The sequence below is a fragment of the Mustela erminea genome, chromosome 5 (genome assembly GCF_009829155.1).
Source record: "Mustela erminea isolate mMusErm1 chromosome 5, mMusErm1.Pri, whole genome shotgun sequence".
NCBI lineage: Eukaryota > Metazoa > Chordata > Mammalia > Carnivora > Mustelidae > Mustela > Mustela erminea.
The window spans coordinates 20,324,877-20,352,231 of record NC_045618.1 but is presented as its reverse complement, the minus strand read 5'-3'; the positions used below and the strand labels follow the sequence as shown (position 1 = coordinate 20,352,231).

The 27,355-nt window shown below is 48.8% G+C and overlaps 1 protein-coding gene across 2 annotated transcripts in view; it reads left to right on the top strand.

Annotated features, from left to right (window-relative positions):
- PCSK6 (proprotein convertase subtilisin/kexin type 6) overlaps positions 1-27,355 on the top strand; it is a 183,562-nt gene that overhangs the window by 112,473 nt on the left and 43,734 nt on the right. For both annotated transcript variants that reach the window (XM_032342223.1, XM_032342224.1), the window contains exons 11-13: positions 592-709; positions 11,113-11,301; positions 15,095-15,231. In XM_032342223.1, coding sequence (XP_032198114.1) covers positions 592-709; positions 11,113-11,301; positions 15,095-15,231 — 444 coding nt within the window. The remainder of the gene's footprint in view (positions 1-591; positions 710-11,112; positions 11,302-15,094; positions 15,232-27,355) is intronic.

Sequence of the window (27,355 nt, the reverse complement as noted above, 5' to 3'; positions counted from 1 at the left end):
GATTGGGCCAACTCATAAGCATTCACAGTCTGAGTTCTGAGCATGCCACTTTCCCAGAATGCCCTGGGAATTGAGCAAGCCAAGAAAATAGTTAAAAAAATAGAAAAACAAAAAACAACCCAGCCTTGCTTTCTGGTTTATTACACATGGTGGCCACATGAACCAAAGGGTTTCTGGTTTTTGTTTCTCTGGTCTGGTTTATGATTCAAGGAGCTCAGATGCTGACAAGGCCCTACGGTCGGGAGAAACCCATCCCTGCCTTGCAAATAGAAAATGCTAGGCTCACTCTTGACACTTCTTTCCCAGCTCTGCACCAAAATGGGCCACGTTTCCTGGCCCACACTGCTGACCTGAAGGAGTCCAGGTCAGGGGGAGGCTAAAGCAGCTGGGATCTTGGAGCAGCCCTCAGAAGGGCTGTAGGGAGATGGCCCACGTTTCTGCCCTCCAGGAGTGGTGCTAGTGGTCTGTCCCAGGACCGTGGCCATCATGGATCTGGGGCCCTGCGTGGGAGCCAAGCAGAGTGTGAGAGCCGGGTCTTGCTCCATTCCCAAGGTGGGGGGACAGGGGGTTCTGAAGCCTCTGTCTTTTCAGTCAGCCATCTCTATGGATTCGGCCTGGTGGATGCAGAAGCCCTCGTCACGGAGGCGAAGAAGTGGACCGCAGTGCCTGCCCAGCACATGTGTGTCGCCACCACAGACAAGAGACCCAGGTGAGGCTCAGCTCAGGCACCACGTGGCTTTTCAGGAATCTCAGTGTGGACCCGATTGTGCGGTGAGGTACTGTGGGGGGAGGTGTTCACACTCGTGTTCCTGCGCACATCAGCGGGCACACATGGGCGGGGACGGTGTGTGTGTATAGAGTCGTGTGTATAGATGTGTCCGTGTTTTGTCTTACGGATTCTGGGGCTGGAAGAGAATCACTCCTTAAACTGTGACTCTTTCAAGGCCTTTTGCTGTAAGTTTTAGAAATTGCCTCGTAGGAGGGAGTTGGACACCCCATGGTTCCTCCATGGTTCCTCGTACTGGAAATTCTTATCCAGAATATTTAGCATAGCTGACCAGACTGGCGATCAGGCCTGCCCACTGGGGTGACATGGGCAGCAGTGATTTGTGTCCTCTCTGTTTGGTGGGAGCCCTGCTCCAGCCCAGCCCCACCTGTCCCAGGAGCCCACAGTGGGACTCCATCAGCCGTGAACAGGAGGGGCAGCATCTACCCCTCCCCCGAGGCTGAAGGGAGTTTATGAGCCAAAGTGCACAGCACTTTTCCTCTGTGTCACTTGAACCTGGACTTTAATAACCTTCTAGAGGTTTAAGCAACGGGATTTTTGTAACAAGCCTTGAGCAGTGTGCTATAGGACCCCCGCTTCTCCTTTTTCCACAGTTGGGACACTCCCAGTATCGCCCTTGGTAGTGAGTCATTCTAAATCAGATACATTTGTCCATTGAAATTTTTCTTAAAAAACAAACGAATAAAAACAGCTGCCAAGTAAATCAGATAGCAAGAACCCTACTCCATTAGGAGAGGAAATCAGATCATTCTTCCAAGTTCTGCCATGGCTGCTGTACTTTTTAAGAAAGAGAATGGTGTTTCTCTAGGCCTCAGTATCTGATAAAGAATGGAATGCTTTTTTTTTTCCCCCTAGCTGTAACTATTTATTACTTTTGGAAAATATGCATTTGGAAAAAGAAATGTGGGTGTGATTAAGAGTGACCCTTGCTTTATCAGCAAATGATGCTCCCTTCCTCTGACACTCCTTCTTCTTTGAAAGCACCTACCTCTTATAATATGTCCTTTTTGCCATAAAATGTTGAGAAAATGTTTCTGGCTGAAGCCTGGCCCATGGTAGGAATTCAGGAAGTGTTTGTTGTGTGAGTTCCCCGGGAAGGTATTTCTGAAAAACTCCATTTGCATCTGCTGCTAATTGTGAAGGCTGACTGCTGGGTGAGCCCTCCCAGGCCTGACGGGCCTGGCTGTAGATGGGCACCAGATCTCAGTCTTCACAGTTTCAAGCATCATCTTCTCCGAGGAGCCTTAGCCTGTCAGTTCAGAAGAAAGAGGGAAGTTCTCTGAGATCAAGAAGGCTTTTGCTTTCTTGTTTGCTTGTCAGAAAATGCCTGGCACATGGAGAATCAGACTCCGGGTAAGATGATGTTGGGCTCCTGGGAGCCAGGTCCTGCCCCCCGAGGCCACCACGTCCAGGCCCACCTCCCTCCCACTGGTCTCCGCATCAGGGCGGCTCCTGAATGAAGCATTCTTCTCCTGCCAGAAATAGTTTTAAGATGGTAGCGTGGTGCCTAGGTGGCGAAGGGTTGTTTTTATTTTTATTTTATTTTGTTTTTTAAGTGAAAGCACACAGAGTCTAGACAGCTGAGGCAACCGGCCGTAACATACAGTATGACATTGTTCCTATCCTTTGAGGGAAGAAAGGACTCTGCAAATTCCAACAGAAGGGAAGAATCAGACTTCTGTTTCAGAAGAAAAATTATCTTTACATTTAGCGGTTTGAGGCTCTTTCTAGAATATTCAGCCAACCGGCTATCCCTAGTGCACGCTTCACTGCACACTCTTGTTCCCAAGGGCACAAGGGCTCCAGATAGAGAAAGAGAGGGAGACGGGGGAGATTGAGAGAGAGGGCCAGCCTCTTTATCTGGCCATCCTGTGTGTGTCTGTGTGTAATGTAAGTGGTATGTTTACCTCTTTCCTCTTGGGGAGAAGGGAAGGGCCACCCTGGGGTGATGAAGGTCAGGGAACGGTGTTCACAGAGCATCAAGGACGGCCATCCTCGAGGAGGTTGTGGCCACGTCTGCCATTTCTACGGTAATGTCCCACAGAGTCAGAGGACCTGGGTGTTGGTGGTCACATCCCAGGGCAGAAACGAAGAGCAGTGGCCTCTCCGTCCTCTCCTGGCCTTCTGCCCCGATCTGGCCTTCCACTCCTGAGCTAGGTCACGGCTCAGGAATCCATGGGCCACCCTCCCCACAGAGCCCACCTGCTGTCCCCAGCCTGTGCTTGGACACGAGTGTGGCTCGCACTGGGCCCCAAGTGACCATCCAGGCCCCTTTTGGTGTTCCTCCTCTTGTCTGCCCTGTCTGATGCCACATCTTCCCCGAGTCACACTCAGCCCAAAAGGGGCAAAAAGGCCAACAGCACAAGAAAGACCACAGTGGAGGGAAGTTGGGCTGCCCCTGCAGACACGGGCAGGAGAAGACACAGGCCCCGTCAGGAGCCCCGTCAAGAGATCAGGTGACTGATCTCTTTAATTTAAAGAAAAGCCACCTAGAGACCCCGAGGACTAGTCTGGACACTGTGCCTCTGAGGACTGTAGGGTTTGCGGGTCAGCCTGTCTCTGTCTAGATCCTCCTCCTGAGAGAGAACTAGAAGTCCCTCGGAGCATGGAGAAGGTCAGGGAGCCTGCCTAGAGAGGCGGGGAGAGAGTGGACCGCAGGGGTGGGGGCGGTGAGGACTGAGAGGGCCCAGGCCCCCTGCTCCAAGGTGCAGTCAGATCTCGCTGAGTCATCTCTTCCCAGCTTGTCACCCCCTGACCCCAAAACAGAGGCCATGGAGTCTGGCTCAGCTCTCCCATACCCACAGTTCTCCCTTTCCCATGGTGGAAGCTGTCCGTGAATGCTAAATCTTAACGCAACAGCACGGAGGAAATCAGGGAGACTTGGCAAGCGCTCTTGCACCAGAGAATACGTTGTAACATTCCAGCCCGTGTAGGAGAGCTGCTTGTCTCATCTTGGGCACAAATGGCTTTCAGTCTACTTAGAACTTTTCTGTTGCCTGCGCAAAATTATTTATGTCTGTGTGTCAGAGTAGAATAAAATTGATACTTTTAGAACCTTTCTAAAAGTGAGAAAGAAAAATGAAGGTCAGTATCTTTCCTATGAATGAGAAAAAGGAAAAAAAGGTGGCGCGGGGCAGCTATTAAATATTTCCTTTGATCCTTAGGATGTTTCTAGCCAGCAGTTCCCTTGTGTATTAAAAAAAAAAAAAAAAAAAAATCCAGGCTCCCATGAAACATTTTCTGACACCCCTGACTCTCTACTCCATGCTGGAAAGACAGCAACGGCAGAGTCTCTCTGAGCAATAAGACCTTGTCCTGTGCTCCTTAGTTTTCCTAGGTTCGGGGAGGTCACTGTCCAGACAGTTTACAGTTTCGTGTGGTTGGTCTTGCCTTAAGAACTCACACAACCCAAAAATATACTTCGGTCCTGAAGGTTTTGAATATTAAGAATCATCTGTAGGCCAGACCATACACTTAGAGGTGTTCCAGAATTAACTGTGGATTAACCACATGAATTTCATTGAACCAGACCCCGTGCAGGGGTCACTTTCGACTTCTAAATGGATAAGGATTATCAGGTGCTTACTGTGGGCCAGACATTGTTCTCAGCACTGTCCGTGTACTCATGCATTCAGAGCGCCCATCAGGGCTGTAGAGTTTGGGCACGATTTTCCCCCTAGTTTTCGTTGAAGAAACTGAGGCACGAAGGAGGCTAGGAGTAGCCTGGGGCTGAGTGGCGGTGGGGCTGAGCTCCTGCCTCAGGCTGCCTGTCCCCAGAGCCTACCTTGCCTCCCCTGGGAAGGGACACATCATGGGAACTCAGGCAGGACCGAACCAAGTGGAGTGACCTGCCCATTGTCCAAGAGACGTTTTCCCTTTCTTCCCTCTGCATCCCCAGCAGGCTGGGCACACTGGCCCTGAGGGCAGGAAATCACTGTGACTCTGGCTGCTTGGAGGTTCCTCTAGCCCTGACCAGCTGCCAGCACCCCAGAGGCCAGACCGAGGTGTCTGCAGCAGTTTAGCTAGCTAGGCAGGCGAGTAAGGCCACATAGCTCCTATGTCCCCATGGGGAGTAGCTGTGTGGTCGGGACCCACAACAGCCGCACTGCACACAGCCCGGTTTAAGATCGTTTGAAAAAGCTAAAAGCCAGGGGCCACCTAGGTGGCTCAGTGGGTTAAGCCTCTGCCTTCAGCTCCGGTCATGATCTCAGGGTCCTGGGATTGAGCCCCACATTGGGCTCTCTGCTCAGAAGGGAGCCTGCTTCTCCCCCACCCCGGCCCCCGCCTGCCTCTCTGCCTACTTGTGATCTCTCTTTCTCTCTCTCTCTCTCTCTCTGTTAAATAAATAAATAAAATCTTTAAAAAAAAAAAAAGCTAAATCCCCTCTTACCTTTGGGTTCTATCTGAACTGAGCAGGTTTCCCCCACACCCCTAGATACCATAGAAGGGAGGCCCTTGCTTCTAGCTTCTTCGTCCGTCATTCTTATGTAGGGCGTGGCTGGACGTCCTAAGAAAACTCGAGCTCCGCTGTCCTGCCCTGCGGCGCAGGGGGTGACCATACCTGGGTCTTGGTATTTGTCCTGCCTCCTGCCACCTCTGGAGACAGTGGAAAATCTTAGTAACCTACCTGTTTTCCCACCGCCCCTTGCCCTGCCCAGCTTATTTTTTGCCGCAAACGTTTTTGCCCCAAATGCAACTTACTTCAAAAATTCCCATTTGAATTCAACTAATCCAGCCAGTTCTTATTAGGGCCAGTAGTGATGTTCTATGAAGTGACCACAGACGCAGAACCATCGCTGCTGGGGACATCCAGGGTGAGGTTCCTGCGAGCCTCTGGTCACAGCATTTTCATCCACTGATCCATACGTAACTTTGCTTTATGCATGTTTCCGTTTAAAAGCATTTTATTTCATATATGTTACTGATTAACATTGCCTGTAAGGCCAATAGCGCTATAACTCAGGTGTGAACAAAGCATATCCAGCAGACATGTTTATTCTAGAAGGTGCAGCTCAGCCTTCCAGCACTTAGGAAACCAGACAGCTCCTCGGCAGTCAGTGAAGCTACCAACAAAAAAAAGAAAAATGTGAAAAACGTGCCATTAAAAATAGATCATTGGGGGGCGCTTGGGTGGCTCAGTGGATTAAGCCGCTGCCTTCAGGTCAGGTCATGGTCTCAGGGCCTTGGGATTGAGCCCCACATCTGCCTTAGCATTCCTGCTGAGCAGAGAGCCTGCTTCCCCCTCTCTCTCTGCCTGACTCTCTGCCTACTGTGATCTCTCTCTCTGTCGAATAAATAAATATAATCTTAAAAAAAAAAAAGATCATTGGAAGGACACTTGTTCCCAGTATGAGAGCTAAAATCGGAAGGCAGAGTATCCCCTTGTTTGGCCTCACCTGGGAGCGTGTCTATGGGGCAACTCAAATAGTTTGCCATTCTGCGCATACCCACAAGCGACCACAAAAGCACCACAGTATTGATCTAGGTGAACTTGCGAATACGGAATCGCGAATAACGAGAACTGACTGTGTATCGTACTCTTTTTCACTCCCCATCAGATCGCATCTTAGGGCTGGAAGGGATGTTTAGAGTCAGCTCATTTAGCCCCTTGTTTCACACAAAGGAAAAATAAATGCTCAAAAATAAATTGAAACCCTGTGTTAAAACACCTTACAACTTAATCACGGACAGCATGTCTAGATTGATGTACTGGGTTAGCCGCTTTTTCTTTTTAAATCTTACTTCCAGCCTATATGATGTGCTGTGGTTTCATGATCAAAAGGAATTTCATCTCAGGAAAACCCTAAATGTCAGCGAATATGAGTCAGAAGTCTACAGTATCTATCTACCCTCAGACACTATGACCGTCCTGGTGAGAACGTTCATCCTAGAACATAGATCTAAGAAGTGACTCTGAAGCTTCTTACTGTCCCCGTTCAGATGACTCTGTTGTCCAACAGACCGAGCTGCTCTCGTACAGCTTAATTTGACAAGTCTGTCCCAATTAACCACTCTCCACGCTACTCACTACCCTTTAGGAGGTCTGCAAAAGGGTCTCCTGGTTGACCTCCTCATTCTTTCCACTGTAATCCTCCTGAACTCTGCAGCAGCCTTATCTCCCCAACACAGATACCAATAACAGCAGGGGGAAAGGAGCCCCTTCCTTCCAATTCTGGTGGGTGTCCCACTCGGCTTGATCTCAGAATTGTCTAATGAGGACCTGGGCGGCTCTCCCCCAGCCCTGCCACCTGGGAGGGAGGCATTACCCTGGAAATGCTCTGTGCCAGAGCCCAGATCTGCCCTTGTAGCTGAGCTGGAGAGAAGTCTTCAAGCTGGGAGTGGCAATATAGGCTTGTCCTGGGTTCCCAGGCAGGGCAAAAAGACAAGTGCAACAATGGAGGGTAAGCTCCAGTAAGCGCCAGACCTCCCACCCTCCTTGCTTTCCCTGGCCACTTGGCTTTGCAAGTATCCCCCACTTCTGAAAGTTCACCTTATACCACCTGGCTTTTACAAAAAGCCTTAGGATTTTGAAGAAATTGGAAGAGGATTTCTGCTTTTACCCAAAAAAGGGACAGAAAGCAAAAATAGCATTTAGCATGGGTTTTGCAGCAAGTCCTGTGTGATAAAGGCAGCACGTGCCCTGAGAAGTGAGAGCCCCCCCGCCCCAACTCCATCCCTAGGAACTACACCCAGCATCTCAGCATCAAGCCGCCAGAGCTTTGAACAGTGTCTGTCAGCGTCTGTGCTTTATCTCGATTTATTTTGTGCCTCCATTAGCCAGATGTGTCCTAAGGTATCAGAAAAGCCAAAGAGAGGTGACTTTTGGGGTCTGGGAATGCTCCCACGTTTTTTTTTCCCCCATGTAAATGAATAAATGAATGGTAATTGCTTCTTTGCTTTATGCCTTTGGTCTCAGCTGGAGGAAGGTTTCATAGGAACAATCTACTTTCAGAGAGCAGGGAAAACCCGTCCTTGAAAATGTTTATCTTTGGCTCTGGATTTCACTCTGATGCTCTGTGATTTGGCGAGGGCACTGACTGGAGTAGATTGGGATCTTTTTTCTACACATTTACAAGACACCAGATGCTGTTACACATTGGGGAGAGGCAGGAGGAGAAGGAGCTTCGGTCAGGAGTTACTAGAAGTCACTGTCAAGGCTGCCTGTCGTTGGGAACCCTCCACCCCCTCAGGAGAAGGGAGCTGTTTAAGAGACTTCGGGATGAAAGAGGAACATCTGGAGTATCAGTAATTAAGTCTGAAATGTGGTTCAACAGGAAGTGACAAGTCTGTCCTCAGAGACTGGTTCAAAGTAGGGCAGTCTCCATAGTTTAAATATCACTGGGTCTGGAGGTAGGTCTTGTGGGACTTTTTTAACCCCTTGGACTCCTCTGCGGTTCTAGGAGGATGGCCTTGGGTACACAGACAACAATTACAGAATTTAATCACCGTGCAACATTTTTAGTTACATTTTCATTACATTTTTAATCCCTGCGCGTTGTTTAAACTAAAAAATAAACTGGCTTTGCGGTCAACTTGCATTTTCTGTGTTATTTTTTTTTTCTTTTTTAAGATTTTATTTATTTGACAGAGACACAGCGAGAGAGAGAACACAAGCAGGGGCAGAGGGAGAGGGAGAAGCAGGCTTCCCCCTGAGCGGGGAGCCCGATGTGGGGCTCCATCCCAGGACCCTGGGATCATGACCTGAGTGGAAGGCAGACGCTTAACGACTGAGCCGCTGAGGCGCCCAAAGATACAGTTATCTTTGAAATAACTGTAGGATGGGGAGAAGCTTCTCTTTTCTTACCCACTCCCCACCCCATTGATGGTTTCACCTTTAGCCTAAGAGTTAATCCTTACGAAGTGATGACTTGATATTTGGCTTCCCTTATTCTTTCTTCTTTCTTCTCCTTCCTCCTCTTCCTCTCCTTCTATTTCTCCTCCTCCTCCTCCTCCTTTTTTAAATTATATTATGTTAGTCACCGTACGATACAGCCTCCGTTTTGGGACTTTCCCCTTGTCCTTGGGGTTTCTGTCTGAAATACAGAAAACTTTCAGCTCGAATATCCTGAACCATTTTCAAGTCCCCCCCCCCCATCCCTCACCTATTTCTTTTTAAAGGAAATGTAAAAGCTCCAGATTTGGAATGTTAGGCTATTTGCTCCAGCGGGAGCAGAAATAAAATGTGGGGAAGGCTAACTGCATGTAAGGAGGGGGAACAACTCACGGTCCTTGGGTGGCTGTTCTGGGCTCCCCTCCCTACCCTAGAACTCGTACAAATGAGGGGGGTCTGGTGGCCTGTAACTGAGATTTCCTAAGAACTAATTGTTATAATTAGACTTGTTCCCTGGAGGAAGGGACTCCTAGCCTCCCCCCCCCACCTCTCCCCACCCCCCAGCTGGGGGTAATGGCTTAGGTTTGAAAATCTAACCGGGCTGGGCTTTAACACCCAAAGGGACCCGTGGGCCCCCTCACACCCAGCCAGCCGCACCCTGGGCAGCTGCGAGGCAGACTCTGTGTATTAGATCAACCAAGCTTTCTGACCTCAGGCGTGGCCTAGAAGCTAGAGTCCCTCAGGCAAATGCAAGAAGCTTTTAATAATGTCACAGAGTATTTAATACTCCTTGAGATGCTTTTGTTTATTTATTTATTTTCCTCTCGATGTCAACAGGATGGCCAAGCCACAGGGAGAGGGCCAGGTGAGGGTGGGGTGGGGTTGCAGTTTCTCGTACCTGGTTCCCATTCTCTGGAATCTTCTGCCTTATCTTTAGGATTAAGGATTCAGGGATTTCAGGTCTATTTCTAGGTCCATTTCAGGTCTATTTCTAGGTAGGAGTGATTATTCCTCCCCAATGGCCAAAGGTGTGAGAGCAGATGGGGCAGGTTTTTAGAACTTGGTGATAGTGTTTGTTTCTGCTTTCACTTGATCTTCCTCTTGGGCCCAGGAGAGGTTTTGCATCTGCCACAGTGGGGGGCCCGCTGACCTGTAAACACAGACAGGAACATTTGGGAGAAGGTGGTGAAAGAAGTCAGCATCTCGAAATCAATTTATGATGCAGGCAAATCGTGTTTTCAAATATTTACAGAGTCTCCGAGAAAATTACATCACTGTTTATAGCTGTTTTGATTGTTTTTTATGACTCAGGCCCGGGAGAGCCAGGCGATGTAATTCCTGAGAGATGCCGAGCCCACGCTTCGAGCCTCCCCTCCGGAGCAGAAAGTCGGGGCAAAATGAGCAAAGCACTCCCCGTGATAAACCAAGCGCTGGCTGAGCAGTGGGGAATTATTAATGTGCTGCTGGGAGGCAGGAGATCTTTCCCCAGTTTACTAATGGTGGGGCGAGCCACGATGGCCCAGACTCGATGGGAAGTGCCCAGCCTGGATGCTGGTGCAGGCTTTGTATCTGCCTTCTCCGGGGAGTATTAGAAGATTTTGGTGGAACTAACTTGGGAATGATTGGGACTCGATCCTTATTTTCAGATTTCATCCCATATGGTATAAACTGCCTTGACTTTATTAAGAGAATTGTCATCCGTTCCCATCAGAGGACAGTAGAGGGAGGGGACAACACTATCCACGCATGACTGGGGAATGGGATCCCCAATACTCCCAGGTAGGGAGTGGACCAGCTCCTGTCCTTCTGCCGTGACTCTGGGCCAGCCATTACAGCCTTGGCTCGCGCATTCAGCACAAAAGCCCGGCTCTGACCCCGGGTACCTTGTTGATCTCTTCTTCCTCGGTATCTTGAACACAACTATGGACCCACACCAGCATCCTTGAGGGACAGTGTGGCACAAAGGCGGAGGCAGTGAGCTTGAAGCCTCATATCCCAGCTCTGCTTCTCAGTAGCTGTGTGTGACCTCTTTCTGGATGTAATGGATTAATCCTTGTAAATTCTCAGATGAGTGCCCTGTCTAGCGCCCGGTATGCCGTCTGCTTAGGGAATGTTTGCTGTTATCATTCGGCATCGTGACTTGTATTATCAAGACCAGTCTTTGAAACAAAGCGGTAGGGTTTGAAAGCCTTTCTGACCCCCAGCAGTTGAGGCAATGAGCTGATCATAGGCTTACTTAGAAGCCAGCTCCTGGGCACTAAGGAGGCTGATCACTGGGTATGTTAACTGAGTTTGAATGTGAAACCATTCTTTAAATCTCTAAGCAAGTTCCAGAAGAGCGAACGTCTTCTGGCTGGCAGGATAGCTCCAAGGGGAGCATCCAGGAGGGATTGGAGCTGTCCCTGGGGGTACCTCGGGGGGCCTCAATGCACTGCCTCCTGCTGAGAGTTGGAGCCTCTGGTTTCAAGTCCTGAGCCCCTCCCTCATCTCCCAGGAGCATCCCCGTGGTGCAGACTCTGCGGACCACCACCCTGACCACTGCCTGTGCCGACCACTCAGACCAGCGCGTGAGCTACCTGGAGCACGTGGTGGCTCGCATCTCTATTTCCCACCCACGCCGGGGAGACCTCCAGATCCACCTCATTTCTCCCTCGGGAACCAAGTCTCAACTATTGGCCAAGAGGTAACTAAAGGCCAGGCTGGCCTAGCGGGGCTGGGGCAGGGGTGCTGGGGCTTATCAGGAGGGCCCATCCAGCCGGAGGTCACAGCATCCCTGCGGGGCACCTGGGCAGGTTGGCACTGCCAGCAGCTTTCTCTTGGAGACGTTCGCATGTGCCCCCTACTAACCGGAAACCTGGTCTTTAGAACCATCCTGGGGAGCTTTTGTTTCCAGGTTGGGGTGACGAGGGTGTGTGACTGCTTCGTTTAATGGAGAGATTTATGGAATTCTGGCTATGACTTAATTGCCCTTGGTGCACTGAAGGTCACTGTTCTCCTATTCATTGGGCATCTGAAGTGAGCACGTGTATCAGAGGAGGATTGCCTTCCTCCCAAAGCTCCTGCACGGCCGTCCGGTTGTACGTAGCGCTGTTGAACTCGTGTGGGCAGAAGGCTCTGCTCTGTGGGCGATGCGGCTCGCGTGGGGGCCTCGGAGGCTGCTCGGGGCAGGATTCTCATGCGTGGGCCTGAGAGGGTCCCTGTTTAGCTGAAGGCCCCAGAAACAGGCTCCAAATTCTGGAGTTTCACATCATGGAAAGCCATGGAGTCATTTCTTCCACAAGGTCAGAAACAAGGACAAGTGATTTGATGCATCTGTGTCGCTGGCAGGTAAATGGCCTGAAGGGATTTGGGGGAGCTTGGGGGAGGGGGAGAGAGATTGGGACTTCTTTGGGGCCTCCCTTGGCTAAGAGGCAGAGGAAAGACAAAGGATTCAGGACAAACCAGCATTTCTCTTGAAAAATAGCTGACAACCAGACTATGTTCCCCCCCCCCCACCAGGAGACCCCCTACAACTGCCTTTCCCCATCCCCTGGGCTGTAGCCCTACTCCCCGCTTGCCCACACTGGGCCCGCTTGCCTCACTTGGGTTACTTGCCTCGGGTAGCAACCAGAGTCAGGCTGTAGGGTTCAGAAAAGAGGGTCTCGTGAAGGGCTCTGTTCAGGACCAGGCAGGAGTTGCCTTTCTCTTACCCCCATCCACCCCACCCCTACGTGGCTGAAGACCGAGAGACTGGCCTGCTGCAGGGACAGGCAGATGCCGGCCTTTGTCTGAAGGAGAGCGGGTGGCAGGCATTTGTGGTCGGTGCCCTGCAACCAGCCCTGGGACCAGATCCTGGCTTCGTGGGTTTGCAGGGCTCGGCCATCCGGCTCAGGCCCTCCCTACCAGGTCAGGTGCCAGTCTCGTAGCACAAGAGCCACAGGGGGCATCTGTCTCCCAAGGCTGGGACCACCCTTTGCCTTGGCCTGGAGGTGACAAGGCTGCGAGCGGTCTGAGGGTACCAGCTGGCCCACCACGCTGTTAAGCTCTTTTACAGCCTGAGTTGCAGTTGTTTTTCTGGAACTTTGAGAGATTCCATCTAAAAGTCCAGACTTCTTGCATTCCTTGCAAGATCGGAAGTCCTCTGTGGTGGGCGTTCGTTCCCCATGCGGACGCCAGACTGGAGCTGGGCAGATGGGCAGGTGGGCAGGGCGGCTTCAGGCACTCTAGGCCACGCACAAGCTCCTGCTTCTCTGGCTTCCCGCGAGGTGCCCCCCACCCCGAGCCCCGTTTGCTGCAGGCTGGACACACCAGGAGGCCTCCGAGGGGGTGAGCCCTGAATTCGAGACAGGAGCCAGGTACGAGCACCAGAGGGTGACCTGGGTGGACCGAGAGCCACCATGAGGCTTGGAAGTTGGGGTGACCGGTCGTAGGCCAGCAGGGCAGCCGTGACTTGCAAGGACCGACACCCAGATGGTCTTTGGAGCCAAGAGACTCCAAGGAGCTGCTGCTCCCGCTCCTTCACTTCCTGGCGGGGTGCCCAGGAGCCAGCTGCTTCTCCTCTCTTTACTCCTCACTTCCGGAAATGTCACTTGACTCCTGTCGCAGTCCAGATGGCTACAGGAACTGGATATGATGCTGCAGGTGAAAACGCCTGGCCCGGCCGCTGGGTTCCCATCCTGTCCCTCCTGCGTCCGTCTACCTGAGCTGGAAGAACTTTCCGGCACCCCAGCATCTTCCCACTGGCTTTCCCCGCTCTCTGTTTTTTCCTTCCCTTCTAAGCCCCATCCTGCTCAGGTCCAGCGTGAGCCCCTGAGATGAAAGAGAGCGGGTCCTGCCAGGTTTGTTGGTTTCACGACGACCCGTTTGCTGTTCCTCTGCCATCGAGCCCTTGAAACCTGCCTTGCGGCCACTTGGCAATCCTCTCCATCTTGGGAATGTGTTGTTTTTCCCCGGCACAGATTTTGTGATTCTATCAAGCGTGCGTGTCTGGGGATCTGTACTTTCTCCTTTCTTTCACATCGTGCTCCATTGGGCAGCTTTTTCAGATCACCAGATTTTTTTTTTTTTTTTTTTTGACATGGAGTTAAGTGAACTTTCAGTTAAGTCTTTCAGCCCTTAAAGGACCGTTTATCTTTATCCTGTCCCAAGTGTGTTCTGTTCGGCTTGGCATCATGTGCGAAAAATTAGCCTTGACCTCTGCAGTTCCTTACCAGAAAGGACAGGATGTGCCCCCTCCCCTTCCCTCTCCTCCACGCAGGGAATGTTCTCGCGATAAGCACGTTTATGCATTCGCTGGATGTTCAGAGAACACCCAAATCAGGAATCCAGTCTTGCATCACACAAAACGTGCATTTGAACTTCTGACGGGCAATAAGGAGCTCTCAGGTTAAGTTAAGACCCTGTCCCAAAAGAGAGATAACAAAGTTAGAAGGGGTAGGAAGAGGAAGGGAGAAGAACCCGAGACTGTTTGGGGGATATTAGAAGAAAGAGGGAGCCCATGAGTTGCTTCCTGTTTCCTGCTCAAGTCAAACGAGAGAAAAATGGATCTGGGCTGAAATCACAGTCTGGAAAGACCATGGGCTTTGGAGGCTCCTCAGAACCTGGGAGGGGGAGACTGGCGGAGGGGAGGGAGCTCCTGCACCTCCCCCCACTGCGTGCAGGGGTGCCTCCTGCACACACTGGAAAGCAGCCAGTCCCATTAGGTCATCTCGCCCAATGCACCTGTTGAAACACCCTTAAGCCCTGGAGAGTTGCACATTTTCCCCTCTTCGTCTCTTCTGGAGAAGAGCATGCGAGAGCTGGCCCTGGGACTGGTGTGAAGGTTCCATTTGTTCCACAGACTGGCATCTTAGAAAGGCTTGCTTTGTGATGCTCCTGGGGCATGTGGTCTGGCCTCGGTCTTTGTGTACCCAGGCCTTGGGAGATGGGCTCTGGAGGATCACTGCTGGCATTGGGGTGGGGAGGTTGGAGGGTCTTCTTTGGTAACCTCTGAAACACTTCTTGATGCTGGAGAGAACAAGGACAGGGGTCAGAATGCCCTTGAGTGAGTCCCAGCTCAGCTGGTTATGGCTGTTGGACCTGCCACTCATCACGACCCGTGGGATCCCTCTGTCTATAAGGGGGATGGATGGCAGGAGGGAGACCATCGCTGGCTGGTCCCTGTTGGGCCCCCGTGAGTCCTGCCAGCCTGCCTGCCTCTCAGAATATTTGGGGGACCCAGCAGGATGATGGAGGTGAAGCTGTTGGCCAGGGAGTGGTCATCAGTCAAAGGTTTGAAAGCATCCCCAGCTTTTACCCTGCCTTCTTCCCAGCTGAGAGCCAGGCGTCTTTTCCTTCCATTCTCAAAGCTGCTCCCCTTGAGATGCTGTTCAGTGAGATCGTACCCATCACCTAAGGACTAATTCCAAGCCAGAAGACAGCCCCCCTCGGGCCCGGCCCCCTATGCACCACTCCTTTCCCGACCCTCTTGCGTTCTCACCCCGAGTCTCTGATTGCAGATTGCTGGATCATTCCAACGAAGGGTTCACCAACTGGGAATTCATGACCGTGCACTGCTGGGGAGAGAAGGCCGAGGGGGAATGGACCTTGGAAATCCAAGACATGCCGTCCCAGGTCCGCAACCCGGAGAAGCAAGGTCAGTGGCTCTCAGGAATTCCACACACCACTTTGTATCTCAGCCCTTGTGTTAACTCCAGACTTTTATTTAACTGCAGCATCTCTGGTAATTTCTTTTATGGAGGTATAATTCACCATGGAAATGGTTTTTAAAGCATGTAACTAAATGGTCTTCAGAACATGCACAGAGTTGGGCAATAGTCACCACTTACCTAAATCCAGAACTTCGTCATCACTCCAAAGGGGCGCCCTATATCCATGAATCAGATACTCCCCATTCTCCCAGCCCCCAGCAACCCCAAATCAACTTTCTGTCTCTATGGATTTGCCTCTTCTGGACATTTCCCGTAAACGCAATCACACAGTATGCCACCTATCGCCACTGTATCTTCCCGTTAACATAATGGTTTCAAGACTCATCTGTATGTATCCATTCTGCATTCCCTTCCCCAGCGAAATGCGATTTAAGTATATGCATATGATTTTATATATAACACTTGGTTTATCATTTGATCAGTTGATGGACAGTTGAGTTGTTTGTACTAAATGGCAGTTGTGAATCACACTGCCTTGAACATCCTCATGTAAGTTTTTATGTGGGCGTATATGTTCAGCTCTCTTGATTGTGTACTTAGGAAGGGAATGGTTGGGTTGTATATCAGTGCTATGTCGGACTGGTTGAAGGACCGTCAAACTGTTCTCCACGGTGGCTGTAGCATTTGCCTTCCTACCAGCACGATATGCAGATCTTAGTTTCTCTCCATCATCATCAACATTTGTTTTATTATTTTCATTTTCTTCTCATTATAACCATCCTAGTGAGTGTGAAGTATATCTCATTGTGGTTTTGATTTGTACTAATTTCCCTAATAACTAATAATGCTAAGCATCTTTTTGTAGACTTATTGGACATTTTTACATCTTCTTTGGAGAAATGTCTATTCAGGTCTTTTGCCTGTTTTAAAAACCAGATTGTTTATCTTTTATTTGTGGGTTGTAAGAGTTCTTTCAATATTTTGGATACTAGATCCTGACCAGATACCAGATTTGCAAATTTTCTCTCCCATTCTGTGGGTCATTCTTTCACTTTCTTGGTTGCGCCCTTTGGTGCATCCCCAAGTTTTCAATTTTGATGAGATTCAGTTTATTTTTTTCTTTATAGCTTGTGCTTTTAGTCTCATATTTAAGAAACTATCGCCTGATCTAAGGTCAAGATTGAAGTCTGTATTCTTCAAAGAGTTTTATAGTTTTAACTCTTACATTTAGGACTTTGATCCATTTTGAATTAATTTTCTAACAATTTCTTTTTTTTTTTTTTTAAAGATTCTTACTTATGTGAGAGAGAAAGAGAGAGAGAGAGAGAGAGAGAACATGAGAAGGGAGAAAGTCAGAGGGGGAAGCAGACTCCCTGCTGAGCAGAGAGCCCAATGCGGGACTAGATCCTGGGACTCCAGGATCATGATCTGAACCGAAGCAGTCGCTCAACCAACTGAGCCACCCCGGCGTGCCCCTTGAATTAATTTTCCATGTAGTGCAAGCTGAAGGTGCGGATTCATTCTTTTGTGTATGACTATCCAGTTGTCTTAGCACCATTTAAAAAGCTGTTCCATCCTCCACTGGATGACTTTGGTATACTTATTGAAAATTGATTGGCCATAGATGTATGGAGTTTATTTTTAGAATCTTGGGTCTCTTCCACTGGTCTGTTCACCTGTGCCTAGGGCAATACCACTCTGCTTTGATTATCATAGTTTTGGTAGCAAGTTTCAAAATGGGGAACTATGAGTTCTCCAGCTTTGCTCGTCTGTTTTGGGATTGTTTGGGCCATTCTGGGTCCCTTGCAATTCCATACAAATCACAGGGTCCTCTTGTCAATTTCAGGGGGGACGGAGAATTAGTTGGAATTGTGATAGAGATTTCACTGACTCTAGTTTGGGGAATATTGCCATGTGAACGATATTGAGTTTTCCAATCCATGGATACAAATGTCTTTTCCTTTATTTTGATCTCTTTCATTTCTTTCAACATTGTTTTGTGGTTTTCAGTCCACACGTCTAGTACTTCCTGGGTGACACTTGTTCCTAAGTATTTTGTTATTTCTGATGCTGTTGTAAACAGAAGGGTTTTCTTAATTTTGCTTTCAGATTTCCCCCCGACTCTGGGAAGGCAGCCTTTCATCACTCTCTTTTTGGTTCATAACCATACCTTGAAGTGATCTTTACTGAATTCCTACTTTGGGCCAGGCACTGACGGAGGTGATGGGGCTACACCAGTAGAGGAAATTAGTATAATCATTACGTCTTCTGCTGTGGTCACCGATAGCAGTCCCTGACGTCTTCATATCTCTCTCTGTCGGATTCAGACTCATAGATATGTTCCTGGCAGGCACTTATCTGTGGAGACCTTTCCCAGAGCTTCGCTTTCATTTTTCTTTTGTCCCCAGGGGCCTGCTTCTTGATCACCCTCAAAACTTCCCCTGCCCTGCTCCTTTTCTGAATTTTTCATGAAGCACCATTTTGGGTTTTGTTTTGCTTTGTTTTGTTTTGTTTTTAACTAGGGAGAAGAAAAGAGCATTGACTGGCCTTATGTAGAAAATTGACTTTAGGTGCTCCTGGGTGGCTCAGTGGGTTAAGCCTCTGCCTTCGGCTCAGCACCTGATCTCAGCGTCCTGGGATAGAGCCCCGCATCGGGTTTTCTGCTCAGCAGGGAGCCTGCTTCTTTGTCTCTCTCTCTGCCTGCCTCTCTGCCTACTGGTGATCTTTCTGTCAAATAAATAATAAATAAAATCTTTAAAACAAAACAAAAAAAAATAAAAATAAAATCAACTTTAAATGATCAAGTCATCTATAAGGTTTCCCTGCCCCTGCTCCTCAAAATCATTCTTTTGCCTTTAGGATAATAAATGACCATCTTAATAAGACATTATGGTAACAAAGTCTAAAAAGACAAAAAAGCAAAATTTTAAATCACTTGAAACATATTTTAAAGTAGAAGCTCCCGTATTCCTTTTAAAAGCCCCAAAGTGCCCTGGCCTGAAAAGTTAAGGACCCATGTCTCCGACCACCTGCGTCCTCAAGCATTCCCTGCCGTGGGCACCAGGCGGACGTCCAGCGTCCGTCAGCGCTGCCTCATGCCCAGGAGGTCAGCACGGCGGAAGCTGGCAGCCGCACTGACACAGACCCGGGCATCTGTGGGGCTGTATATTCGTCAGCACAGTGTCTGTTTGAGGCCCGTGTCTGTAGTGGCAAAGTGCAGGCACACAGCTGTGATTCTGGTAGGTATTTCTTTACACTTCTAAGAACTTTGCAAGTCAGGGTCACGCTCTGGGCCTTCGTGTCCTCGGCTGGGAAACAGAGCAGAGCGAGGTGCTCTCTGAAATCTAAGAGAGGACGTGCCTGTCTCTGCAGCTGTGACCCATGTGGCTCGTCTCCATCCTGGAGGGGGTCTTGCTGGCCCGAGATTACCCTTGTCCTCCTCCTCCTGCAGGGGTTGGGTAGGTGGCGAGATCACAGGCACCCAGGAGATCCCAGACGTCCCTGCGCCAGCCCTGCCCGTGGGTGGCTGGATCAGCATGTGGGCACTGACGGGGTGTGTTGAGTGCTACCCCAGGTCTTGCCAGACCAGATGGCACCAGGCTTTGTAGGCCATCACAAGGATTGAGGTGAAGCCACTGGGGGATTTTAAGCAGAGGAGAGAGATGATCTGAACTTTTGTTCCTAGGATCTCTCTGATAGCTGGGTCAGACTACCCTCAAGTGTGGTCGGAGGGGGGCAGAGGCAAGGAGGCAGGGAGACCAGAAGAGAGGTCACCGTCACAATAGGAGAAAAAGTGACTCAGACCAGGGTGGGAGCAGTAGAGATACTCGAAACAGTCAGATTCTAAAAGTCGTGTTGAGAGGATATGCTGACAGATCCCATGTGGGCTCTGAGAGAAAAGAGGGGCCATCGAGGACTCCAGAAGTTTTGTTCTGTGCAGTGCAAGAACGGACTTCACAGTTTCCCAGATGTGCAACATTGAGGGGTTGGGGACGCTGGAGAGATCAGGAGCTCAGTTTGGCGGGGGGGAGGGGGGCGGGGGGGGGGTTACCTGTGACAAATCTTCTAGCTCTGGCCTTCCATGGCTTATTTGAATTTGGGGGACAGGGACACACTGTCACAGAGTCTGCACATTCCTGCAGCTGTTCCTGCAAGCGGTTCATTTGCACAAGATTTACCCCTTAGGGAGGTGCCACTCCTGAGCTGGCCTTTCCAGAAACAAGTGCTGGCAAGCGGCCTCACCATTGCTGCTTACTCCAAGCCCTTCTTTCTGTGCAGGAGCAGGATGGGTGCCTCCCTCTGGGCTACCTGTTCAGCACACCCAGGCATTAGTGCTCCTCCCTCTGCAAGAGGGGGCTTGGTCTTGGTTCCAGCAGCATCTCTCTAGGGTGGAGGCAGGGAGGGGGGGAAAAAAAAAAAGAGGGAGAATGAGCTTTCCACCAGTCTGCCTTTCAAAGCAGGGATATGTCCAGCGATGGATGACATGTTCAGGTCAAGACTGACCTGGTGTCTTTTGGGGTCCTCAGCCAAGAAGGCAACATCATTTGGGCAAGGTTTCCTACTGACTCCAGCATTCTGGGGCCCAGCAGAAAAGCAGGCCTGAGAACTGCCTGTCAGTGTCATCGGAGCCCAGGGCATGAGCCATCCCAAAGCACATGTCTTTCCCTCCCTGGTTGTTGAGTCAGGGTGGCTGCCAACCTCAGCGCCAAGAATAATGCAGCAAATACAAAGACAGGCTGGCCAGAGAGAGCAGTGCTGTTCTCTTTTCTTTACACTGCTGCTGCGATGCTGTTTCGGGGGCAAAGGGTGCTTCCTTTGTGGTTCATTTCAATATCCTTCAAATCTCTGCAACTCATTTAATTGCTTAAACCAGTGAACCAACTAGTGCAGGCTCTGGAATAGTACTGTAAAATCTCAGTTAAGACAAGGGCTTATTAAGTAACTGAGTCTCCCGAGTATGTTAGCTCAAGCAGTCCTCACCCCCTGTCCGATTGAACCCGATTTATGGCGTTCGCTTTAAAGCTATTCTTCAAAAACCAGGTAGCAGATTAGTCATTCCCGTTCCTCTTCAGTTCCGGGGCCAAGGGAAGGGTGTGTCTGCTCCCAGGATCACTCTCCTCCAGGGGACAGGCAAGGAGTGGAAAGGAGTGCGCACGTCCTGATTCACAGCTGCATTGAGTTTACAAGTGGCTTTTCATTCATTAGTGCATTCAGCACACCTTTATTGAACTTTGCTAAGCGCTGGATGTGGGCACCCTGGGACCTTGCCCCTCAGTGGGAAGCAGGCGTGGGCCCGGGGCTAGGAGGGTGAGCTCCACAAGGAGCTCCGTGTCTAGGGTGGGCTAGCGAGCGCTTCGCAGACCACCCCAGTTGGCCACCCAGGGCCTGTGAGGCTTGGGCCAGGGATCCGGGGACAGTGGGACCAGAGCAAAGATCCCATCTTGTGGAACATCTTCTGGAGGAGTACGGCTGCATTTCAGAAGGTGCCCATCTAGAGTGCTCAACATTTTAATTCTGGGCGTTTCTGAACACAGGAAGTTTCAATCCTCTGGGAAATGTGTCAGTTTCAGTCCCCAGGGAAACTGTGTGCCTCAGTCCCCTGCTGCTGGTCTGGATCTGTCGGATCCTCCTGCCTCTGTTCCTTCCAGATCTCTCATGTATTCATCCACTCAGGCTGCTGTACCCAAGTGCTGGTGACTAGGTAGTGCTCAGTAGGATAAATTCATTTCTCACCGTTCTGGAGGCTGGTGAGTCTAAGATCCGGGTGCCAGTGGGGGTGGGTTCCCAGGAGGGCAGTCTTCCCCATCGCTGGTGGTCACCTTAACCTTGTCTCCTTGCATGGCTGAAGCTCAGCCAACTAACTTTCTAGGGTCACTTTAGTAAGACACTGACCCCATTTATGAGGGCTTCACCCTCCTTCCTGAGGCCCCACCACCTAATGCCATCCCACTGGAGGCAGGTTTCAACATGTGAAGTGGGGTGGAAGAGGGAAGCGGGAGCTGCGTTAAGCATCTGCCTTCAGCTCGGGTCATGATTCCAGGGTCTGGGATCAAGTCCCACATCAGACTCGGCTCAGTGGGGAATCTGCTTCTCCTTCTCACTCTCTGCTCTCCATTTCTCTCTCCCTCCTCTCAAATAAATAAAATCTTAACAAAATAAGTAGATAAAATCTAAATATATATATATAGATAGATAGATAGATAGATTTTATATATATATATATTAGATTTTATCTAAATAGATTTTATATATATGTATATATATCTATTATATATACATATATATATATATATATATGAATTTGGGGGAATACAAGCCTTCAGTCCGTAATGATACCTGGTCTTGCTGCTGCGCCTTCTCTCCTATAAGATGAGGATGGACAGGCTTGGCTAAGGATTTGTGTAGAAGGAAACAACCCAGGCCAGGTAGCTTAGGATCGCCCCCCGCCACCCTGCCCTCCTTACCTCAGAGCCCACACTGGTGGTCACACGTGGGGCACAAGGCAAAGCACACTCAGGCCAGGCCTCCTGCCCAGGTGGGAATCCTGCGTAGCCCCCTGGGGCACAGGGAAGCCCCCAGGACCTCCTTGTGACATGGGGCTTGTGACCCGGATGCACGTGACGCTATGGGTCCTGCCCTGCTCAGTGACTTTGGCTTTGAGCGGCACCAAGGGTGTCTTTGCATGGTCCTTCTCTCGTTCATTCAGCATCCACTTACTTATACTGCATACGGACCACAGGCCAGTTCCCCTGGCCAGGTGCAGGTGGAAGCATGCTTCTTCGTTCTTCTTCTCTGCACCCCACTTATCCCTGAGGGCTCAGCTCCATGCCCAGCATGGAGAGCTTCTCCAGGGATGTCCTGGACGCACGCTTCCTTCACAACCACCTGAAGAGCTCTAGCACCTACCTCCCACCCTCTTCCCTGATGAAGGGAGCTGTGAGGCATCGACTCGAAATGGAAAATATCATCAGACATGCTTTCCAATCCTCTTTCTGTAATCGACACCATGTATCTTAGCCCATGGCTCTGATGAGCTTCAGTTTCACGAAGTTGGTATTCACAGAGTCATAAATAGACTGTCTCAGACAATTGATGGCACGTTTAAAACTTCTATGTGATTTCTCTTGAATGCAGAGAAATTCACTTTTTTTTCTGTGATTGAAATTTCTCCGCCCCTCCCCCGCCACCAGTCTTGCCTTTGATTCCAAAAGAGCGGCAACCCACATGGGCCAGGTTTTTCTTGGTTCCACCAGCATTTCCGGATTCCCACTGATCTAGGGGAGCCGTGAAATGTATCAAAGAGGGGAAAGGGATGATAATGCTTCTGTATTGCCCATCAGGTACTAGTGTCATTTGATCTCATGGCTAAAAGTCAGTATAAAATCAGAGCAACTTGTAGCCGTAGATGATGATAAGGAATTAAGGTTGATGAAAAAGAAAATTCTTATCACTAGTGATACATATGATAGTATTTACCAGTGAAGTATTAGGACGATATAGGATTTGCTTTAATTTTTTTTTTTTTAAGATTTAATTTATTTATTTGACAGAGAAAGATCACAAGTAGATGGAGGCGGGAGGGGGGGAGCAGGCTCCCTGCTGAGCAGAGAGCCCGATGTGGGACTTGATCCCAGGACCCTGAGACCATGACCTGAGCCGAAGGCAGCGGCTTTAACCCACTGAGCCACCCAGGCGCCCTGCTTTAATTTTTTTTAAAGATTTTATTTATTTATTTGAGAGTGAGAGTGAGAAAGAAAGAGAAAAGGAGCAGAGGGCAGAGGGAGAGGGAGAAGCAGACTCTCCACTGAGCAGAAAGCCCCATGCAGGACTCCATCTCTGGACACCGAAGGCAGACGCTTAACCGACTGAGTCACCCAGGCATCCCTAGGATTTCCTTTAAAATACTTCAGGGAAGTGACGCCTGGCTAGCTCAGTCAGTAAGAGCATGTGACTTGATCTCGGGGTCAAGCCCCACACTGGGGGTGGAGGGGAAGTTAGAGCTTACCTAAACAAAAAATTTTTAAATAAAAAATAAATACTTCCGGGGATGTGGGGTGGGAGGAGTGAGGAGGAGATAGACGGAGAAAAGCAGGCAGAACACTGGTGATTGTTGGCACTGGGTGATGGGGACATGGGAACTCACTGTATTGTTTTCTCCATTTGGTCTTTATTTGAAAATTTCCATCATGAAACTGGGGGAAAAAATACACCTTGGGGGAACATTTCTTCCCCAGAGATCAAGCATGAAAGACTATCCTAGAGATTCAGCTTGCACAGTTAAATAAGATAACAAGGATAAAGTTGCCTAGGAGCAAATACACCTTAATTCCCCCATATGTGTGTGAGGAACAGAGGTTCAGCACGCCATGGGAGAGTTAGCTTCTTTGGACTAGATTTGGATTTCCTTTACCCTGAAATCCATCTAGGAATAAGGCAGGGCATCAAACTGTGTGTGTGTGTGTACAGGGATTGGTGCGGGTATCGTGTGTATATGTATGTGTACATGCAGATGGATACGTATGTGTGCATGAATGTATGTATTGTGTGTGGGGTGTGGGTGGGTACTTCTATATGTATGAGTGTGTGTGTATTTGCTTGTTTTATTTTTTGTTGTTGTTTTGTTTTTTATTTATTAGACAGAGATCACAAGTAGGCAGAGAGGCAGGCAGAGAGAGAGGGGGAAGCAGGCTCCCCGCTGAGCAGAGAGCCCGGTGCTGGGCTCGATCCAGGACCCTGGGATCATGACTTGAGCCGAAGACAGAGGCTTAACCCCCTGAGCCACCCAGGCACCCCTGTATTTGCATGTTTTTAAAGAACCCGTATACTGCAGAGGTTCGACTCTGGAGCCAGCCTGTTCCTCAAGTCCATATTCTGCCACTTGCCAGCCATGGCCCCAGATAGGTCATTGCCATTCTCTGAATCCCGGTCCCTGTTCCACATAAGGCTGTTGGAAGGGTTAAATTTAGAAGTCTGGGTCAAGTGCTGGCTATTTTATTCTTAACATGACTCCTCGTGGCAATCTTATTGTGAGCATTTTGATCCTCATTTTGTGGGAGAGGAAGCTAGTGCCAAGCTACACCAGTGACCTTGACCGAGCTCAGGCAGCCACAAGGGCAGAGCCTGGACTCGGTGACCGCGGGCAGCCTTTAGTTGATGTTTCTCTTTTTAGTCCTGTGGCCAGTGGTTTTCCTCTATCTGGGCGTTAGGATATTTTCGGTTGTTTTTTTTTTTTATTTTAAGTGTCCTAATTATAAGATAAAGATCAGATCAAATATTGGAGTCTAACAGGTGCCTTGTACCAGGAGCATCTGCTGTGTGCTATGGTCATGACTTCTAGAAAGTGTTTCTCCCGAGAGGCTGCTTCACCTGGACTGAGAGTTGAGTGAGCATGGTTGTGGGCACAGCTCTTTATTTATTTATTTTTTTGACTCACCAGAGCACTTGAAACACAGTAGGCACTTAGAATAGATGGTTATTGATTTTTAAAGGGTTTTCCTCTCACTGTGTTTCAGACTTCAATATCATTGAGATAGTCGTTTTTCACAATTCTACCATTTATTATTTTTAAAGATTTTATTTAGTTACTTGAGATAGAACAAGAGCAAGAGAATGAGAGAGAGAGAGAGAGAGAGAGCAGAGATGGAGAGGGAGAAGCTAACTGCCCGCTGAGCTGAGAGCCCAACACAGGGCTCAATCCCAGGACCCTGAGATCATGACCTGAGCCGAAGGCAGCTGCTTCACCTATGGAGCCACCCAAGTGCCCCACAAGTCTACCATTTAAAGATAATCTCAATCAATATCACCATGAAATTAAGGGAGTGGGAGGAACTTAACTGAATGACTATAAAACTCATCTGGAAGAACGAGCACAGAGAATAAGAAGAGAACTTCCCCCAAATTAGATGCAGGTATTCAAACATAGAGTTGACCCTGGAACATCACAGGGGTTTGGGGTGCCAAGCTACGGTGCAGTCCGAAATCCACATGTAGCTTCTGACTCACAGGGCACCCATGTGGCTCAGTCGGTTAAGCATCTGACTCTTGTTTTCAGCTCAGGTCATGGTCTCAGGGTCCTGGGATTGAGCCCTGAGCCCCATGTCAGACAGGGAGTCTGCTTCTCCCACTCTGCCTGCCTCTCTGCCTACTGGTGATCTCTGTCTGTGTCAAATAAATAAATAAAATCTTTAAAAAAAATAAAATAAAATAATGAAAACAGTATGACCCTAGTGCTGGTATAGACAGAAGAGTCAGGGGGAACAGAAAAGAGAGTCCAGGGGCACCTGGGTGGCTCGGTGGGTTGAGCCGCTGCCTTCGGCTCGGGTCATGATCTCGGGGTCCTGGGATCGAGTCCCGCATCGGGCTCTCTGCTCAGCAGGGGGCCTGCTTCACTCTCTCTCTCTCTCTCTCTGCCTGCCTCTCTGTCTACTTGTGATCTCCCTCTGTCAGATGAATAAAAATAAAATCTTTAAAAAAAAAAAAAGAAAAGAAAAGAGAGTCCACAAGTAGACCCATCGAGAAACACTAAGTATAACATTTCAAATTGGTGGCAAAAAGAATGAGGGGCTGAATAAAAGCTCTCACAATCGGCTAACCATTTGGAGAGGAGAGCATGATTTCAGTATATTTATACACATAAAATTAGAAACTTCTGCTTGGCAAAAAAAAAAACCCAACCAACCCTAAAATTAAAATTAGAAAAATATTTATAAAATATTTTGGTTGAACTCGAGTCATCCACAGATGGTCTCTTTCACTTCACTCAAGCCTGACAGTTGCTAACTTTTTCTGTAAAGGGCCAAATAGCAAATAATTTTAGGTTTTCTGGTCTCTGTGACAAGTGCTTAGCTTTGCCATTATAATACGAAAACCAGGAGGCACTTGGGTGGCTCAGTCATTGTCTGCCTTTGGCTCAGGTCATGATCCGAGGGTCTTGGGATCGAGTTCCGCTTTGGGCTCCCTGCTCAGTGGGAAGCCTGCTTCTCCCTCTCCCACTCCCCCTGCTTGTGTTCCCTCTCTTGCTGTGTCTCTCTCTCTGTCAAACAAATAAACAAAATCTTTTTTAAAAATAATAGTAATATGAAAACCACCATAGGAAATATGTAAATGAACGCATTTGCTATGTTTCAACATCATTGTACGAAATCAGCTGGTGGGTCCATAGCCATAGTTTCCTGCTGTGTGCTCTAGCCTATTTAGAAATTGCAGGTCAATCGAGTGCTCTGTTGCCTTGTAATTAAGAGGTTTATTTGGGTGTTGTTTGGGGCCCTTTACCGACATTGCTCTATGTGCGTGGTAACAATGAGCACTCCGGGGCTGGGGGGCGGGGGGGAGACAAGTATGTATCTATGTAAGTGTGTGGGTATGTATATATTGCTGATACAGAGTATGCATAGCCTGCAGTTCGCAAATAATAACAAAATACACTCTTCACATTGTAAATTACACCTAGCCCATTGAAGCTGAGAGAATGCATTCATTGATTTTTGCCAAGCTCTTGTATCTATAGCCAGTCTGTGGTGGCAGTTGATGAACAGCTGTCTTTTGGCATAAGCATAAGTTGGAACATGTTTGTCAGTGACGTAGAAGACCTCACTGCTGAACTGGGTGATAGTTTTCAAACACTGGAAGAATATTGCCTCAATTTTTTAAAGCCGTTGCCAAGGTAATGGCTGGCTACAGATAAAATGCACTTTTAAGTTTAATCTGCATTATGCATATTTCCTCCTTCATCACTTTCTTAAATCTAGAAGATCAACAGTAGATCAAGCCCTGTTTGTAGCATTTATTGATTTCCACGTGTAAACGCTCCCACCAGGGCTGATTTCAAGCACCAGTGCTACATCAGAGATACACAATAGCCAAGTGTAGATAGTATTTCTACTGTATGAATGGAGTAAATGTAGGTAACCCACAAAGCATGGATAATGACAGAATCCAGTAAAATGATTAGGAAGTGATGATTTTGGAGTATCTGTTATCTTTGTTTTCTATATAATTTGTTAAGTATAAGTTTATATCATTTAATTTTTAATAAAGGCTGTATTTATCCATCAGTTCATGAAGTTCCTGAAAATGTTAACAGTCAATACACCAAGCAAACTGGTTCTA